The 19,342-nt window shown below is 43.8% G+C and overlaps 1 protein-coding gene across 3 annotated transcripts in view; it reads left to right on the top strand.

Moving 5' to 3' along the window:
* LOC106582810 (kazrin) overlaps positions 1-19,342 on the top strand; it is a 168,342-nt gene that overhangs the window by 15,281 nt on the left and 133,719 nt on the right. For all 3 annotated transcript variants that reach the window (XR_001323388.3, XM_014166262.3, XM_014166261.3), the window contains exon 2: positions 14,103-14,260. Coding sequence is in view for 2 of the 3 variants with exons in the window: in XM_014166262.3 (XP_014021737.1) it covers positions 14,103-14,260 (158 nt within the window). In the remaining variant the exon portion in view is untranslated. The remainder of the gene's footprint in view (positions 1-14,102; positions 14,261-19,342) is intronic.

The following is a 19,342-nucleotide window of genomic DNA, read 5'->3' as shown; positions in this document are numbered from 1 at the left end:
CCATCCTAATCTGGGTTAAAAACAACTCAGTTTGGGTTATTTAGTAATCCAGTGCTGGGTAAATATACTGCTCAAAAAAATAAAGGGAACACTTAAACACCACATCCTAGATCTGAATGAAAGAAATAATCTTAGTAAATACTTTTTTCTTTACATAGTTGAATGTGCTGACAACAAAATCACACAAAAATAATCAATGGAAATCCAATTTATCAACCCATGGAGGTCTGGATTTGGAGTCACACTCAAAATTAAAGTGGAAAACCACACTACAGGCTGATCCAACTTTGATGTAATGTCCTTAAAACAAGTCAAAATGAGGCTCAGTAGTGTGTGTGGCCTCCACGTGCCTGTATGACCTCCCTACAACGCCTGGGCATGCTCCTGATGAGGTGGCGGATGGTCTCCTGAGGGATCTCCTCCCAGACCTGGACTAAAGCATCCGCCAACTCCTGGACAGTCTGTGGTGCAACGTGGCGTTGGTGGATGGAGCGAGAGATGATGTCCCAGATGTGCTCAATTGGATTCAGGTCTGGGGAACGGGCGGGCCAGTCCATAGCATCAATGCCTTCCTCTTGCAGGAACTGCTGACACACTCCAGCCACATGAGGTCTAGCATTGTCTTGCATTAGGAGGAACCCAGGGCCAACCGCACCAGCATATGGTCTCACAAGGGGTCTGAGGATCTCATCTCGGTACCTAATGGCAGTCAGGCTACCTCTGGCGAGCACATGGAGGGCTGTGCGGCCCCCCAAAGAAATGCCACCCCACACCATGACTGACCCACCGCCAAACCGGTCATGCTGGAGGATGTTGAAGGTAGCAGAACGTTCTCCACGGCGTCTCCAGACTCTGTCACGTCTGTCACGTGCTCAGTGTGAACCTGCTTTCATCTGTGAAGAGCACAGGGCGCCAGTGGCGAATTTGCCAATCTTGGTGTTCTCTGGCAAATGCCAAACGTCCTGCACGGTGTTGGGCTGTAAGCACAACCCCCACCTGTGGACGTCGGGCCCTCATACCACCCTCATGGAGTCTGTTTCTGACCGTTTGAGCAGACACATGCACATTTGTGGCCTGCTGGAGGTCATTTTGCAGGGCTCTGGCAGTGCTTCTCCTGCTCCTCCTTGCACAAAGGCGGAGGTAGCGGTCCTGCTGCTGGGTTGTTGCCCTCCTACGGCCTCCTCCACGTCTCCTGATGTACTGGCCTGTCTCCTGGTAGCGCCTCCATGCTCTGGACACTACGCTGACAGACAAAGCAAACCTTCTTGCCATAGCTCGCATTGATGTGCCATCCTGGATGAGCTGCACTACCTGAGCCACTTGTGTGGGTTGTAGACTCCGTGTCATGCTACCACTAGAGTGAAAGCACCGCTAGCATTCAAAAGTGACCAAAACATCAGCCAGGAAGCATAAGAACTGAGAAGTGGTCTGTGGTCCCCACCTGCAGAACCACTCCTTTATTGGGGGTGTCTTGCTAATTGCCTATAATTTCCACCTGTTGTCTATTCCATTTGCAGAACAGCATGTGAAATTTATTGTCAATCAGTGTTGCTTCCTAAGTGGACAGTTTGATTTCACAGAAGTGTGATTGACTTGGAGTTACATTGTGTTGTTTAAGTGTTCCCTTTATTTTTTTGAGCAGTGTATATTATTCTAACCCAGCCAATTGGGTTGCTTGAATAACCCAACATGTTGGGTTGCTTGGATTACCCAAACATGGGTTCATTTACCCATCAGTTGGGTTTTTATTCACTTTCATGTTGGGTTGACCCAGCAGCTGGGTCTTTTTTTAATGTAATCCATAGGTTATTTCCAGGAGGCGTAGCCTATCAGGGGCGTGGCTTTCGGTTAGGTATTTTTGGCCACCCATGAGATTAAATGTAATTCCTGTTCATCATGTTAAGTTGGTGCACTGCAAATGCAAATGTTCCTTTTAATATTTTTGCACATAACATGATTTAATACAAAATTGATAACATTATTATTTAGATATTGTAACAAAGTGGTAACTATCCCAACATTGGAATATGGATAGGCTCTTGCGGAACTAAATACACTTGTGTATGCCTCATTAAAGCTACAAAAGTGTCAGTGTTCAACCTTAACAGGTCATGTGATAATATGTACAACAGAACAGATGAACTGGAATGACATTTACTCTCACGGGCGGCCAAAAATAACTATCTGAAAGCCACGCTTAATTGTCCTGTCATGACATACATTATTTAAAAAAATATATATATATAAATATATTATTATTTTACCTAGACTAAGACATTGGACACCGAGCACCAGACCCAGACCAAAACTGCATTTACATGGTCTGCAGTGGTCTGGAGATCAAGACCACAGGATCAAGACCCTATCTGTGCTTTTCAGACGGGCATAACCTGTCTGATCCAATCAGTAATAGGCTCTTCAGGAGGCACTCAGTAGGAGAGATACTGTCAGCATCATTAAGCTGCATTCCTCTCTCCACCCCTCTCCTGATCTCACTGTTAGCAGACATGTGAATACGGAGCTGTCTGTGCATGCGTGTGGAGAGCTTGGAATGTTTGATGTATGAAGGATGTGAGTGCTCTTTAACTTTTCTTCGGGACTGTCAAGCTCAGTATGCTTTGGTTTGAGTTGCCTTTGAATTTCTGGGGCTGTTTACCACAGTATGGCCTCATATAAACCTGGTAGCCTTATATAATAAAAACAGTATAACCAAGTTTTTGCTAACACTTTTCTACCTTTTTGAATTACATATAATCAACTTTCATGGTTACGAAATTGGATTTTGAGCTTCAAAGTGGGTGTAATGGGTCCCAATGTGCACTATTTGAGTAATTCTGAGATCTAAAATATTTTCTCAATAGCCTTATTTTAGGTTGTGAAGAGTTGCTAGCTACCAGACAGTGTTCCTTCCTACTGCACAGTTAGGAACAGATCTGCCTCTACCCTACTTTCTTCCCCTGAATGACAAACACAAACAAGACACAGGGTCTGAGGCACAAACAGGCCTAATTGGCAGCAGGCTCGTCACGTATTCTCCCCATAGTCCGGACTCTCCAAAGGACCCTAATTCAGCCACTGAATTTGATGTGCCTGATTACAACGGTGGTGTCTTTGTAGCTGTGTAGTTCCTATGGGTCCTCTCTAACAAGCTCTATTTACCCTGACTTCTCAAAGAGAAGAGCCCTTATCCTCATACGCTTTCTTCTTCTCAGCTGGAAGAAACACACAGATGTCTATTTTCTTCTCTTTCCTTCAGCATGTGCCACTCCCATCCTTCCGACATTTCTTCTTCATCTTTTGTCTTTCATATATAGTAGAGTAAAACAGACTGTTGGAACCGAGTTTCCGTTATGCTTCTGGGCTGGTAGGCTCTGTGTTTTGTTGTGGACGGGCAGCGTAAGGATGGGGGATGCTAATGTTAGCTGACCTTCGGCTGAGGATCGATCCAGATCGGTAAGTTGGCCTTCCCTACCACCTGACCTCTTGTACAACCAGACAGACGCTCCTCTCACTTCCCTCTCAGTACGTCTTCTCGATGAGAGACACCTGACCTCTTGTACAACCAGACAGACGCTCCTCTCACTTCCCTCTCAGTCCATGTCTTCTCGATGAGAGACACCTGACCTCTTGTACAACCAGACAGACACTCCTCTCACTTCCCTCTCAGTACATGTCTTCTCGATGAGAGACACCTGACCTCTTGTACAACCAGACAGACGCTCCTCTCACTTCTCTCTCAGTACATGTCTTCTCGATGAGAGACACCTGACCTCTTGTACAACTAGACAGATGCTCCTCTCACTTCTCTCTCAGTACATGTCTTCTCGATGAGAGACACCTCACCGCACTCATTTGTCATTCATTTCAATTAGTCTGTGGGCTTTCTGGGCCTGAGTGGACGCACGCTAACGTGAGTGTAATAATACTAAAAGCTCTTCCAGCCCAGGTAGTGCGGAGCATGCAGCCAGACCTTTGGCATATTATCAAAGGGCTAAAGGAGACTTTTATGTGCTGCTCCGTCTAAAGCTCAAGACTGAAAGTGGCGAATCCGAGCAGCTCCTAGTGCTGCTCACTGGGTTGTCTGACTAGGTGGCAGGCACACTGATCAAAGACACGATGGGCCTGTGGAGGGCACTCTCCTCCAGGCTGCCTCGAGCTGCTCTGCTCCTGCCGCTTTTTCACTCAGCATCCTGTTCGGTACAGCTCGGTCCTACTGCTGTTTCTAATCACAACCTTAGGAAACCCAAATGCTGACTCTCTGTGATAACGCTCGCGTCTGGAGACATAGGTTTTGCTGGACGGTTGCCTGAGGGATTGAGTGGCAGATATTGAGGTGGATCTGACGTCTTGATTTGTAATGCACGCGATAGTTGATGTCAGTCTGTTTTAAATTGAAATGATGTTATATTTCGCTTTGATCGACTATTTGATCAACAAGCCCTTGAAAATAGACCAGACTTGATGATTTACACCACGCCCATGCTCATAGAGTAGCCTACCATGCCACAGAACTACCAGATGGTGGCAGTGTTGATTTGTAAAAGTCAGGCGGAATCTCTGCACACGGGAGTGTATGCTGAAATAAATGATGCAGTGCACAGACTATTTAAGGGCCAAACTCACCTTCCCCCAGGTTTACCTGCTACCTGCTGGAACAACAGGTCAGTAACAACAAAACATAGTGATGAACCCACAAAGCTAACCAGAGCCAACTGTCTGTTGACCTTTTAAGGATAAATCTGACAGATAGAGAGGTCAAGCCTCATAGGTCAAACTCTTATTTGTGGAATTTCAGGTCTGGGGGCCATTGGTTGACATTTACAGAAGGAAATGTTGTTGAATCATAGTGACAGCTATACTGGTATGCTCTGAAATCACCCAGGATTTGTTTAAGTAATTCAATCTGCTTACCATGTAGAATTTGATCATACTTAAAACAAATGTAGAAAAGTCATGACATATCAAGGTGCATGCTTTGATTTAGTCTTAGCTATCCACTTCTGTGAACTTGTATTCTCTTTTGCTTGCACATCGGGTTGAGGAGTTCTGTGCGTGCCTTCCCGCTGGGCGCCGACGTCAGTTCAACGTCTAGTGTTGATTTACATTTGGTCGAGTTGTCAACTAACGTGAATTCAGTAAAACGTTTCACCATGTCCTTGGGTTTAGGTTAAGCGTACTTTTTAACTCTGCGTTGTTTGGAAAGAGCTCGTAAGTAAGCGTTTCACGGTAAAATCTACACCTGTTGTATTCGTCGCATGTGACAAGTACAATTTGATTTGAAAAAAAGACAAAATGCCCTTATGTTGATGACTTTTTGCCAATCCAATCAGTTTTACACATTGATTCAACATCATCACATAGGTTGTTATGGTTTAAATGACGTGGAAACAACGCTGATTCAACCAGTTTTTGCCAAAGGGGTTGTATACCCAGAGAGAAGTGCTAGAATATTGTAATGTCGGGTCCTCACCTGAACGCACCCTAGCATGATTAAAGCATAGCTTTTTAATGTATTTCCTATTCAAGCAGAACCCTGCTGACTGAGTGGGCTGTATCACGTGAATATTTAACATCACTGAGGGCTGAGCACAGCTGATGACTTCTACAAGATGTGACAGGGGTTTTAACCTTGTGCGTTGGACGTGAACACTGAACTACTACTGCTGTTCAAGAGAGACTGGATTGGCGTGATCCTCAAAACGTGTGTTAATGCTATGGCTTTAGTTATGTTATGATGGTACGAGGATAAGGAAGTGTTGCAGTGCCAGTGCTGCCTGCTCCTGCTGGCATCAAGACCCAAGAGTGCATAAGGGAGGATGTAAGTTCTGGTTCTACCGTCACCATAGCAACCAGCACTGAGATATGCTGTAAAAGTTTCATTAGAAATGTAAGTGGAGTTTTTTCCCCTTCTTCTCGCCTTCATTTGAATTTTGATTACTGCGCCTGTTGAAATACTTTTGAGTTTCTTGAAGGAGGGATAAACCTTTTTTTTTTTCCATCAGCCCTCATTGTTGAGAGTAGGAGTGGGCGGGTGTCTTTGTGGGCTTATCGTGGGTGAGTGCTGAAAGGGCTGAATAACTATCAGTATAATTAGTTGGACCCCCACAAGGGAAACTAAGGGAGCTACTTTAGTATTTATTTGCTGAACTTGAAATGCTTTGATACATTTCAGTTTTATACACATTTAATCACATTCAATTTATACTGCTACATGTTTAAGGAATATAGGGAAGACTTGAAGAGGATAGATTGCGTTGCCATTTGAGTCTCTAGTACATCAAGAAGTAAAATAAAACAATTTAAAATATGCAAATGCAATTCTTGTTTTTCACTCCCTTGGTTACAAAAATGTTGATAGAATGCAGAACGTGGTCAGTGGATTGGAATTGAATAGACACAGCTGTATGGCTCAGTGAAAACAATACATATAAGAAAATAAGATGATCAGATTTTACAGTGAAATTTCAAATAAAAGATGTCTTTGAGATGCACTATTTATACAAAAGTATGTGGACACCCCTTCAAATGAGTGGATTAGGCTATTTCAGTCACATCCGTTGCTGACGGGTGTATAAAATCGAGCACGCAGCCATGCTATCTCCATAGACAAACATTGGCAGTAGAATGGCCTTACTGTAGAGCTCAGTGACTTTCAAAGTGATACTGTCATAGGATGCCACCTTTCCAACATGTCAGTTTGTAAAATTTCTGCCCTGCTAAAACTGCCCCGGGCAAATGTAAGTGCGGTTATTGTGAAGTGGCAACGTCTAGGAGCAACAACACCTCAGCCCCAAAGTGGTAGGCCACACAAGCTCACAGAATGGGACCGCTGAAGCGTGTTGTGAGTAAAAATCATCTGTCCTCGGTTGCAACACTTACTACCGAGTTCCAAACTGCTTCTGGAGGCAAAGTCAACACAATAACTGTTCGTCGGGAGCTTCATGAGATGGGTTTCTGTGGCTGAGCAGCCGCACACAAGCCTAAGATCACCATGCGCAATGGCAAGCGTCGGCTGGAGTGGAATAAAACTCGCCGCCATTGAACTCTGGAGCAGTGGAAACATGTTCTCTGGAGTGATGAATCACGCACGCTTCAACATCTGGCAGTCCGACGGATGAATCTGGGTTTGGCGGATGCCAGGAGATCACTATATGCCCCAATGCATAGTGCCAACTGTAAAGTTTGGTGGATGAGGAATAATGATCTTGGGCTGTTTTTCATGGTTCGTGCTAGGCCCCTTAGTTCTAGTGAAGGGAAATCTTAACACTACAGCATACAATGACATTCTAGACGATTCTGTGCTTCCAACTTTGTGGCAACAGTTTGGGGAAGGCCCTTTCCTGTTTCAGCATGACAATGTCCCCGTGCACGAAGCGAGATCCATACAGAAATGGTTTGTCAAGATCACATTTCCCTTTCTCCATTGAGAGGATTGGTTGTCCAGACTAATTTCCAAACCCATTGTGGTGCAGTAAGACCCAACTGCTCTCTACATGCACAGGTAAGCTCCTATTTTACTGAATAAGGTTGTTCATCGTTTAAGTGCAATATGATTGCAATTTGAAGGTCCTTAACGTAACAAATGGTTTATACACATGAATCCGCTGATGTTAAGAAATACATGAACAAATGCCAATAATTCATAAATAGTTGACTGAGTTTCTAAGAAGACTGTATATCATTCAAATATAACCAGAAGTACATGTATAGCTCATTCAAGAGTTTTTTATGTAAACCCCTGTAAGGACCAGATTTCGGCTGTATACGAGCACGTCTTTGCACCTTAAAGTCAGCTCCACTAAAGCCTCTGCTGTGTGTGCTGGGCTGTCAACACTAGGCTTATGCTGCTAGTGCTGTTCCCTAACATTACAACAAACACTTACGGTGTGTATTTAAAAAAAGCATTCCTCATTAGTAAAGGATGTGTCGATAGTACATGTATACTATGATTTATTAATATGATTTGTTCATGTGCGAGTGTCAGCGGTGTGCGTTTTAGTATATTGTGGTCTGTATAGAGTATGTGAGTGTTTCCCGTGTGTCGCTCTGCAACAGATTTGAAGTGTTGTGTTGAGCTCGTGATTGGAACAGAAGGTTTTGTTCTACACAAACCAAAACAAGACTGTTGCGCCATAGGAATCACACATCTGATAAGGACACAAGGAATCTCTGCAAGCTGGTAGGCATGGAGCAGAGCGAAGCAGGGGAACCCAAGCCCTGCATGTCTGTCTGTCTGTCTGCCAGTCTGTATGCCAGTCTGGGTGTTTGTTTTGGATAAACTGAGGCCTGTGGACTCTCCATATTCTTGATTCTGTGCAACACAAACAATGACGCACAGAATTCCAGAACCTTGTTTAGTTCCTTTTTTAGATCAGCCTCCTGAATCCAGTGGCTGTCAGTGCTGTGTTTTTATATCCTTCTCCACCCACAAAATAGAGCAAATCTAAGCTTCACACACACACACATCTCCATCTGCTAAGCATCATCTTCGTCACACAGTCACACATCAATGTTGAGAGTGACAGGATCAGTTGCTTTCTGAAGAACTGGGGGACCATGGAATGAGGCTTACCAAGGTGAAGTATTTGTCATTCTATCCTCAGAAAGGAAAGATTTTGGAGCCAGCACTGTGGTCAATGCATAGTAGGGTTTTGGCAGCTATCCCTATTGCAGCAAGGATTTACTTTTGCAGAATAAATGCAGTTATTCTTTGAGAGATCTACAAAGTCTATTTGATTCTTTCTATCTCTAAGGGGACACTTTAGCTCTCAATTAGATATATTGTTTGGAGCATGGTTTTGAGAAAAGTGTCCAATTTCTCTGGAGAATTTAGATGCATAGACAGTCAGGGGATGAATTGCACCCTTCCATGGATACTGATGCAGAACAATGTGGCAAACAATAAAATTACAGGCCTGTGTGGACGCTGTTAGATACCGAGCGGGATTGGGTTATTTTATGCAAAGCAAACCTCTGAACTATAATGGATCTGTCCAAATGCCTGTGTTTGAGCAGCTTTACAATTAGCATTACAGTTGCAAGCTTTCCAAAGCCTCAAAATGAGCCTCAATCTCTCCTCTTTCTGAAAGTAACAGATCATGTTACTGTATAGCCTTTAGTTTAGATTCAATACAGGCTTTGTTCTCCCAACATAATTGTGTTGGGTGCTTTCCTGGCATCGGTGCAATTGAGACGCAGCCGAGTGGCATTCTCTTGGTGGTCTCAGAACCTTGGAGACCTCTCATCCATTGATGCAGCCCTGGGCCTGAGGTTTGAAGTGTGATCCCAGCAAACAGGAGACGTCCTGAGGACATTCAGCGACGTTCCAATTAGGTCTTTTAAGGGTTTGGTGTGACGTTATCCGTCTGACGTTCTGAGAACGTTCTAAGAATGCTGTGTGATGGTCCCTAGGGAATGTTTTCTGGGGGACCTTTTTCTTGTTCCCATGAACGTTCTTGGGACGTTGTGTCAATGTCCCCTGAAGCTCCCCTGATTGTTCCAGGTGTCCCAAACCATTATAAGTAATGAAATGGTATCTGGTTTTAAGGTAAGTTGTACGCTGTTCAGCTAAAATAGTGTGGGGCAAACTCAACCCAATTTTTTTTTTAGATGCATGCCAGCAAAGCCACTACACAACGTTATTATTATTTTTAGCCTTCCCTGTAGCTCAGTTGGTAGAGCATGGTGTTTGCAACATCAGGGTTGTGGGTTCGTTTCCCACGGGGGGCCAGCACAGAAAAAAAAAAATGTATGAAATCTATGCATTCACTACTGTAAGTCGCTCTGGATAAGAGCGTCTGCTAAAATGACTAAAAATAAAAATAAAATGTATTAGGCCAATGTGGTCTAAAAAGGAAGGAAAACACAGTCACAAGGATCCACTTTTATAGACCATATACCGGTGCAGAGACAGCGCATTTCGCGAACACAACAACTCTCGCAATATCATCTGGAATTACATGGGTCAATTACTGAATTTTATGATGAATTATAATTTGTTTAAATGGGAAGAGACTGTCACTGGCAAATATGGTTACAGACCCAACAACATGATATAGAATCCCCTCCTTGTGAAGAAAAGCACATGAGCTAGTTAAAACACACGAAGTAAGCAAAACAATGAAATCATTCCAACATTTCCTAAAATGATGAATAAGAAATTTGTGAGATAGACCTATGAAGCAGATAAGAGACAAGCCATCATTTGGATTCAGACATTAATGATCGAGTAGTCGATATAACTATTTGTTCAGCCCTTTTGAAATGGACAGCGACGTCATTCAGAACATGGGCCGTTCTTACAATCTTCCAGGATGACATTTCTCTAAAACAGGCTATAGGCAACATGTGCAACACCAAGTCAGTAGGCTAAGTTCTTAGGGGGGAGAGGGACCAAATTCTTTTTACGTTGTTTGCAAACTGATATGTGACATGAATGAATGCCAAAATAACATGCAAAACAGGCACACAAAAAAAGACAAAACCTCCAGGAGATCATGACGCAACGTCCCAAGAACGTCCTAAAAACAACCTCGGCACAAACCTGGAACTAGAGAGAACCTCCAGGGGACCGTGACACAACGTCCCAAGAACGTCCTAAAAACAACCTCGGCACAAACCTGGAACTAGAGAGAACCTCCAGGGGACCGTGACACAACGTCCCAAGAACGTCCTAAAAACATCCTCGGCACAAACTGGGAAGTAGTCGAAAACCTCCAGGGGACCTTGACACAACGTCCTGATGAGTTTAGGCAACGTTTTGTGACGTCTCTGGGACGTCCTAACGACTCATTATTGTTTGCAGGGAAGTCCTTAGAACTTCTTTTAAATTGCCTTGGCAGTAGACAGGCTTCTGAGACTGTACCACAGCACCAAGGCAGGGAGGGATCCCCAAAGCTGCTGAAGAATTGAAACGCTCATCTTTATTTCTCTGCACCAGCAGAATATTCTTATTTATCTATATTGCAGGGCTAGATAAGAAGGATTGGGTGAAAAACCACAATCATTACCTTTTAAATTGGTTAGTTTTGCTATTACACCGTAGCGAAACAAATCTGGCTCCCATAGGAAACACTATGCAGATTGGTATTTTAACAAACATCACAAAACACAGAAATGAAGTGCGAAATGCCCCTCTAGAGCTATTACATGAATAAGAGTTAACTGTTTTCTTTCAGTTTTATGATTCTGCTGTTGACTGGTCTCATTACAGTTCATTGTTGATGCCATTGTGTCTTTTGAGTGGCTCTACAAACCCTGTAATGAGCTCCCCTCATCTGTTTCACATGTGCAGTGCTGGAAAAAGTACCCAATTGTCATACTTGAGTACAAGTAAAGATACCTTAATAGAAAAGGACTCAAGTGAAAGTCACCCAGTAAAATCCTAACGGAATAAAAGTATTTGGTTTTAAATATACTTACGTATCAAAAGTAAAAGTATAAATAATTTCAAATTCCTTATATTAAGCAAACCAGACGGTACCATTTCCTTGTTTTTTAAATTTACGGATAGCCAGGGGTACGCTCCAACACTCAGACATAATTTACAGATGAAGCATGTGTTTAGTGAGTCCGCCAGATCAGAGCCAGGGATGTTCTCTTGATAAGTGTGCCAGGGAGTACTTTTGGGTGTCAGGAAAAATGTAAAAGTACATCATTTTGTTTAGGAATGTAGTGAAGTAAAAGTTGTCAAAAATATAAATTGTAAATTAAAGTACAGAAAACTACTTAAGTAGTACTTTGAAGTACATGTGTATATGTGCCATGTGGAGGAGTACTAGACTGACACTAACCCAACAATGCTTTGGTGATTTCATTGACCATCCAGTTGATCCTTAAGGAACATTTATGTAAAAAAAAAAAAAAAGAGGAGATTTTGTATAAAAAAATGCTGAGGTAAAATTACTGAAAAGTGTGCAAATGGGTAGCTTTAATGTCTATATTTGGATATAAAAATACCCTTGTTATAATACAAGGAACATCAATTAGGCCTTTTTCAGAGGGCTTTCTGAAAGACAAAACGCTATTGACTTTAAAGATGTATGCTTGAGCAAATAGTGAAGGGACTAGACATTTCCCTATATTTATAATGATATAAGATATGTAGCGCTTGCTGAGAAAGGGCAGTGATAACATTTCTCTCAGTTATGCTTATCGAATGCTTGAGTTCACACATGGTCAGCTCTCCAGGTGATTTGAATGCTTAGGCAAGGTATTCAATCATTGATCTGAAAACAAGCGTTGACATTTCCTCTACTGTTGTACTCTCTGTAGAATAAAGGGGCGTGTATTCATTTCCATGCTAATTCCTTGTCTGCTTTGCACTTGCTGTGTGAATATGATTACATGTGAAGCTAGGAACGTGTGCAGGAGAGCACCTCGCCAAATCCTTTGAGGGCCGCCCATGTTTTCATTTCTACCGGGAACTTAATGGATCAATTCATGTTAGTGATTTCCCAGAGAGTGTACACATCTGTTTTCCCAGATGTAAACAGTCGTTTATCAAAAGCATAGAATGAAAAACCAACAGACCCTGTGGCCCTCAAGGACCAGAGTTGTGTACCCTGGAGCTACACAAATGGAAGGAGCCACCGGCCTTATGAGTCTAGAGGTTGTTACAAAACTTTACTTGAAGTAAAGAAGAGAAGTGGAGTATTATTCTAAGATGGTTTTGTAATAACCTACCTTCAGCTTGTTTATCTTCTATGTGAATAGTGGAAACCTATTTGAGCAAACTGCGTTTTCACTCTTATTTTTCCATATTGAAGTTGGATTGTTATAGAATTGCTTTTTTGAGCTGAGCTGTCTCTCTCTGTCATTGACAGAATGCATTGAATGGAAATACAAAGTACAGCTGAAGGCGTGTCTGTTCTCCACGTCTGGCAGAATGTCGTTTTCAACAGCAGCGTTTTATTACACTGCAGTGGGTCTGCCCGCCGCCCGTCTTTCAGCCAGAAAGAGGTACTGTACACCTCGTAAATGTTGAATGTCAAATTAGAATCCATTCGTCAACCGGTGCCATAAACATTACATTTTTCCCTGCCTCTGATTTGATGTGTGCCACTTCCTGCCTGCGGGGCTGTGTGCTCATAAACATGTCTCCCTGGCTGTGTGAAGCTGTTGCAGTTCAATGGAATGCTGAAAGGTGGGAGCATAAATCTTTCATCATTGTGTTGATAGACTGACCTTGGCTGTCATCGGGGACGGGGTCACACGTGACCAGTGTCCCTTGGTTCCACTTCCCTACGCTGACCTCTCAACCTACTCTGCAGGTCACCCTCCTCTTCACCACCTCATTGTGGCCTCCCACCACAAGGTCAAATGTCATCTGCTCTAATGTCTGATGTGCTGACCTGCTTAGACAAGCACAACCTCCTCCTCTCACCCCTAGACAGCTACTATAGCCTGTGTGGTTTGCACAGCTGCCTATTGAAGTGAAGACCGTCATTATCCATCATACAGGACGTGGTCACATTAGTGCTCCCATCACAGGGGCTTGGGCCAGAGAGGTTAATGGAGCATTTACAGCCTCCACGGTTAGGTCTCTATGAAGTGAACATGGTGTGTTAGTTTCAAAGTGCTGCACATATTGTTGCTTCGACTTTAGTGGCTGAAAAACAAAGGGTTGCATGATCGCCGGAGCTTACAGCATGAACAAATGCAGCAAATGGGCTGGAGTGAGATTTGTGTGCTGGTAATGGATTTACTCTAATGATGCCCCCCCCCCCATGGTGACTTGAGAGAAAGGGATTAATGCTGAGAGGAGACCAGTGGAGGGAGCAGTGCTGTAGCTGTGGCCATGGGGATGGGAGCGATTATAGCTCAGCACTCAGAATGCAAATGGGGGAGATCAGCCAGGGCAGGGAGGGAGAAGATGGGAAAGCAAAGCCATAGTGAGGGAAATCAGTTGAGCTGACAGGTCACCATGGCAATGGATGGAAAGGCAGACAGTCTTATTGTTGTAAATGTTGTGTGTCTTTTGTGTGTGTGTGTGTGAGAGTCAAATTAAATATGCATGGCCCTGAACCTATTTTTTTCGCTCACTCCCTTCTCTCTCTCTCTCTCTCTCTCTCTCTCTCTTTCTGTCTCACTCTCTCTCTTAGCGGTCCAGTCTCTGAACAGTCTGAATGACCAGATAGTCCACTTCATGGTGACCAGGCCCGGCACTCTGTCCCGGGAGGACGAGGCCTTCATGCCCGGAGAGAGAGACACCTTGAAGAAGTCCATGGCCCTGATGAGGCACCTGCTCATGGACGCACAGGTATTACCCCTGATCTCTAATCCCTGACCCCTGATCATTCACCTCCTTTAAAACAAGGGCAAGAGTCAAAAGGGAAATCAAGTCTCTGCTGTAGGAGCCTGCTGAAATACAGTGAGGCAGGATCTTTTCACAGCAATTTTATTTATTTATTTTTATTTAACCTTTATTTAACTAGGCAAGTCGGTTAAGAACAAATTCTTATTTACAATGACGGCCTACCAAAAGGAAAAAGGGGTCCTGCGGGGACGGGGGCCTGGGATAAAATAAAAAAAGCAATATAAATATAGGACAAAACACACATCACAACAAGAGAGACACAACGCTACATAAAGAGAGAGGGCATTCATATTATGATGACTCATACTTGGGCTGTTAAGACTGGAGTATTTATAGTTCATTCACTCCAATTTCATTAATAAAAAAATGGATTTCAACTGATGCTGTGCTGGACTATTTCCCTCCAAGCAAGCAAACTAAGAGAGGACTTGAGAGAGTTAATGTGCTCTGTTACATCAGTTGACTTCTGCTCCATCCTTTTTTTTTACGGACTGTTAAGATGACGTTTGCAGGTATCTCATGTAGTCCTAGGGTGTTTGTTCAAATCTTTCACCTCGTGTTTTTTCTTTCTTTCTGGAGATGATATAGCTTCTCCCAGGGAACGGGCACTGACAGGGCAGCTATGAGCGAACTAACTCTATGCAGGACCTGGGAGAGACAAAAGTCAAACAAAACGGAATCGTCCCCAAATGTCGATGTTTGAATAATTGAATGTCACCTCGTTCAAAGAGGAGCATAAATAATGTAATGGGCTCTCAGTCTTTTTAAACTCTCAATTCAAGTGAGCTTTTCGAAGTCATTAGCCCCAACCCCCGCTATGACAGCATCAGCTCTGCAGATATGGCCATAATGTGACTCGGACCGGCTCACGGATTACAGTACGCATAAACCAAGGCCCCAATATCATGCCGACCCAAGTACCCAACAGTGCACATCCATGCTGGAAATTGTCTCCAATATGGAAATCTTCATTGTTGTTGTAGAGGGGAGTCTGGCCATGAGCTAAAGCATTGTATTATTTTTCTCTCCGTCTTCAAGATGTATGGAAAATGCTTGTTTCAGTCACAATGCTTTCCATTACCTTTTCTAAACAGTTATTTCCTGAACATAATGATCTCCTTCCTACATCAGAAGGGACTCTATATGTATAATATGTGAGGAAGTTCTATAGAAGGAAGTAGTACAACAATCCACATGTATCCTGTGGTTTGCCTTGGACCGTTTGATAATTCATCTTTACAGTTTGTCTTACCCCTGAATCGTCTCATTCCTTTTCTGTTCTTGTTTTGCTAGATGTTCGCCGGGACTTGACATAGTGATGGATTTGGCTCATCCTTTAGTCACATCACACACATACATGATGAATATAGAGCCCCCTCGCCGTTCTCCCCGAGATATTTGTCTGAGACGCTGCGGTGTCATTGATTAAAGAGAATGTAATTCGGCAAAAGGCCATCGCCTTCTCCTCGGCCCGATCGTATGCAAGCCGGAGTGAAAGATTGCTAGCCCGCAGTCAGTTTCTCTGCAGCTCAACAATATAAAACTGTACGGGTGATGGATGAGCAGGGGCCTTCTGCCATGAATGGACTGCTGATTATCTGGGTGAGAAGTTAGTAGCAGTTCAATGTTAAGTGAAGCGTCTTGTAGCAGTCAAGTTGACTAATTGTCTACCTGTTGCCCTGGCTTTGTGTCCCGTAGACCCACTATCTTTACTTGCACCCGTTTCCCCCCCCATGAGGCGCATCCTGTCACCTGAGCCCCCCCCCCCCCATGACGCCCTCTTCTGCCCTGTCAGTTGTAGACACACAGTAGAGTAGCTATAGTATAGGCTGCTCCTGTTTGACTGACAGCTGCCTGTTGCCATGGCGGTGAGCTCTGCGTCCTCTACAGGACCTTCCCTTCATTTTGGAACGGTAGGCAGGCTTACACATCAGTCTGGGCAGCTCTGCTACGTTCTCCTCCCCTCTGGGCACAGTGGGACCTTTCTGAACTGCGCTGCCCAATGCTCTGTTTGGTCAGTCATGATCACCGTGATTACATCCTCACATCCGTGGTGTTTGACTCTACACACGGAACCTCGCACAATGGGATGTGAGAAAAGTCAAGAGACTATTCTCAATTTACCTACACAGGAGCAGTGCCTGCCAGCCTGTCTGCCAGCCTGCCTCCCAGCCTGTCTTCCAGCCTGTCTACCCAAAGTGTTTTGCATTCATTGAGGGTAGAGCAGCAGCAGGCAAAAATTTGAAATCAGTCCCCCCCCCCCCCCCCCCCCCATCCCACTCTCTCCACCCGTGTTAGCCGTCAATCTCGGGGTAAGTCTGAACCAGAGTTCATCTAGCTGACAGCAGGGCTACAGCTGCCCCTCTCAGTCTAATTGGTTCTGTGGCAGAGCCAGACTGGGCTGTTCTGGTGCCCCGCAGAACCTTAAAGAGCCGACACACCCTCACCTCGCCGCCCTCCAGCCTGCTCTGACATCATCACCCGCTGTCACCAGCCCGGCACAGCCCTGCGCCTGCTCTCACTTCATCACCCATCATGTTGTGGGTCATTAGATCGCTAACGCTAATTAGTGCTACTTGTGGTTGAGGAACGTGAGCGCCAGGCATAGGGCTGCTGAAGGAGCATATCTGTCACCAAAAGTATTCACGTTTCTCATTAAACACTGTATCATAATGATGACATCTGTTTACTCCATCTTGTTGGGATTCATAAAGTGATAAAGAACAGAATTAGTCACAAGCAAATTATGTGAAATAAGCAATATTGACTTTTTGTTTTCGAATATTTGGTTTGACTGCAAATAAATGAAACCAAAAAACTATCTGATCCATTTTAACTCTTAATTTCTCAAGGCAAAGTCCACTAAAAGGCAGATTTATTTTGGGAGAAGGGATTTAAATAGTTTCTCTTTGAATGCTGTCACATAATTGATTGCCTCATTAGTCATTTTGCACGGTTGCATTATTTATGTGCTGTGCTGTGCTGTGGGCTGGGTGACTAATCAAATGCCTTTCTGTGGGTGTGGCGACTGACTTGACGTAGCGGAGCGTTACATTGCGTTACTTTGGTAGAGGTGTCAGTGGGTTTTCCATAGGTTGCTGTTCGGATCTGATGATGGTGGGAAGAGAACTCACTGCTCAACCACTTAGTACTGCTCAGAATGTCAAAATACTGTACCGTAAACAATACCTAAGCTCAGGAGCAGTACTTCTCACTGCTGCAATACTGAGTCAACGCAGACTAAATACAAAGCCGGACTGGGACTGGTTAGAGACCCCAAAAAGAGCAGTCCTAGCACCCATACACAACTCACTGTCAGTTTGGTTGTCACGGTCACTCCGTCCAAGCAGGAGAGCTTTCCTTGTGTATTAGCTAAAGGCTTTGAGCCATTTTACAGAATAATAGATAGCCCACCGTAGGCAGGCTGTTAGATGGGAGACCAGGAAGTGATTACAGTATTGATCGGACAGTGGGCTGGCGTTATGGGTGGGTTGTTCTGCAGACCATGCACATCCTTAATCTCCCCTCTCTCCCGCTACTTGGACGTTCAGGGTCAGGGTCTGTCTGTTTGGCAATGAACGGAGTCTGTAGTGGAAGCAAAAACAAAGAGCCTAGAAATTCCATACTGGACGAACACAGAGGCGAAAAGGCAGCCAGAGCAGGAGGCAGCAGTAGTATGATCAGAAGTGCTATTAATCCCATCAATCCTAGCCATCACCTCCAGCCACTTACGGTCAGTTCACTGGAGTCTGATTATGAGCAATGCACATCAAAAATATTCTAGTCAATTACAACATTTTAGGAAGAATTGAGTAAATATGGTGGATTGTGTCGATTTACAAGTACAGTGAATTATGTTATGGCTGCTACAAAACATTTTTTGATTAGACAGATAGGTAAGGCACCAATTTGATGCACAATTATAGAGTTTTTGGCACTGTCATCATTTTAAATTATTTATTGACCAATCAACTGTTAAAGGAGGGATGTGAGCCAATGGCCTGTGAGAAAATGATTTGGGAGGCTGGGGTATTGATCCAGCAGGGTTTGGATTCCAGCCCTCAGTCCTTTCTGCAACTCCTTCAGCTGAGGTGTGTGTGTGTCTGGGTCTGAGAGGGGGATCACGCCCTTCACATATTGCACTAATAAACTGATCAACAGACACACAAAGAACGACCCAGGCAAGTGTTGATTTGCTGCCCCGTCTTGAATATTGATCCATAACTCCTAGCAAGCATCTCATCATTACTTGTATTCTACTACTTAGAGCCTTCCAGGCCATGGATGGTGTGTATGAGAGTTGTCGGCCTTCGTTTCAAGTGTGAACCCTTTACTGCCGAGGTTAAAAAAATGAAATTACATTGTTTTGTCAGAGGAGAACACAGATCTTATCTCATCTCCGCAAACGACAATGTCTTTCGTCTCATTTGACTGGCCGTCATTACTTTCTCTGCCACCTGATTCATCGTGTGACGGTGTGAGATAATTTCCTGAACCAAGGTTTCTTCATTTGATAGACTGGTGCGGTCTGGACTTCAAAGAGAGGAGGTTGTTCATTTTCTAGCTGTGTGGTTTGAGCTAATATGCCCTTTCAAACCTATCTAGGCATTTTAAATCACTATGATACATTCTTTTTTTACATCTATCCAACTGTGGAGAATCTGCTTAAATGAAATACCTGTCATATCTAAGGGTCTTATGCCTGGATGAGGACAGAATAGCACTGCAGTTGGATACTTCACTTGCTGTATCACATTGAGGATATTACCGCCTTTCAATGGCATGATACGCAGATGTAAGTGATTCTTTGCATTGTCCCTCAAGTCTCTTGAATACAGTAGACTATCATCTCTGATCATACGTCCAATAACCCCTGTACATTTACATTTACATTTTTACATTTTAGTAATTTAGCAGACACTCTTATCCAGAGCGACTTACAGTAGGGAATGCATACATTTCATACCATGCATTTTTTTTTTTGTGCTGGCCCCCCGTGGGAATCGAACCCACAACCCTGGCGTT

This window comes from Salmo salar, chromosome 22, assembly GCF_965601325.2.
Source record: "Salmo salar chromosome 22, fSalSal1, whole genome shotgun sequence".
Lineage (NCBI taxonomy): Eukaryota > Metazoa > Chordata > Actinopteri > Salmoniformes > Salmonidae > Salmo > Salmo salar.
Note: the sequence above shows the minus strand (reverse complement) of the source record. Positions and strands in the feature narration are given on the sequence as shown.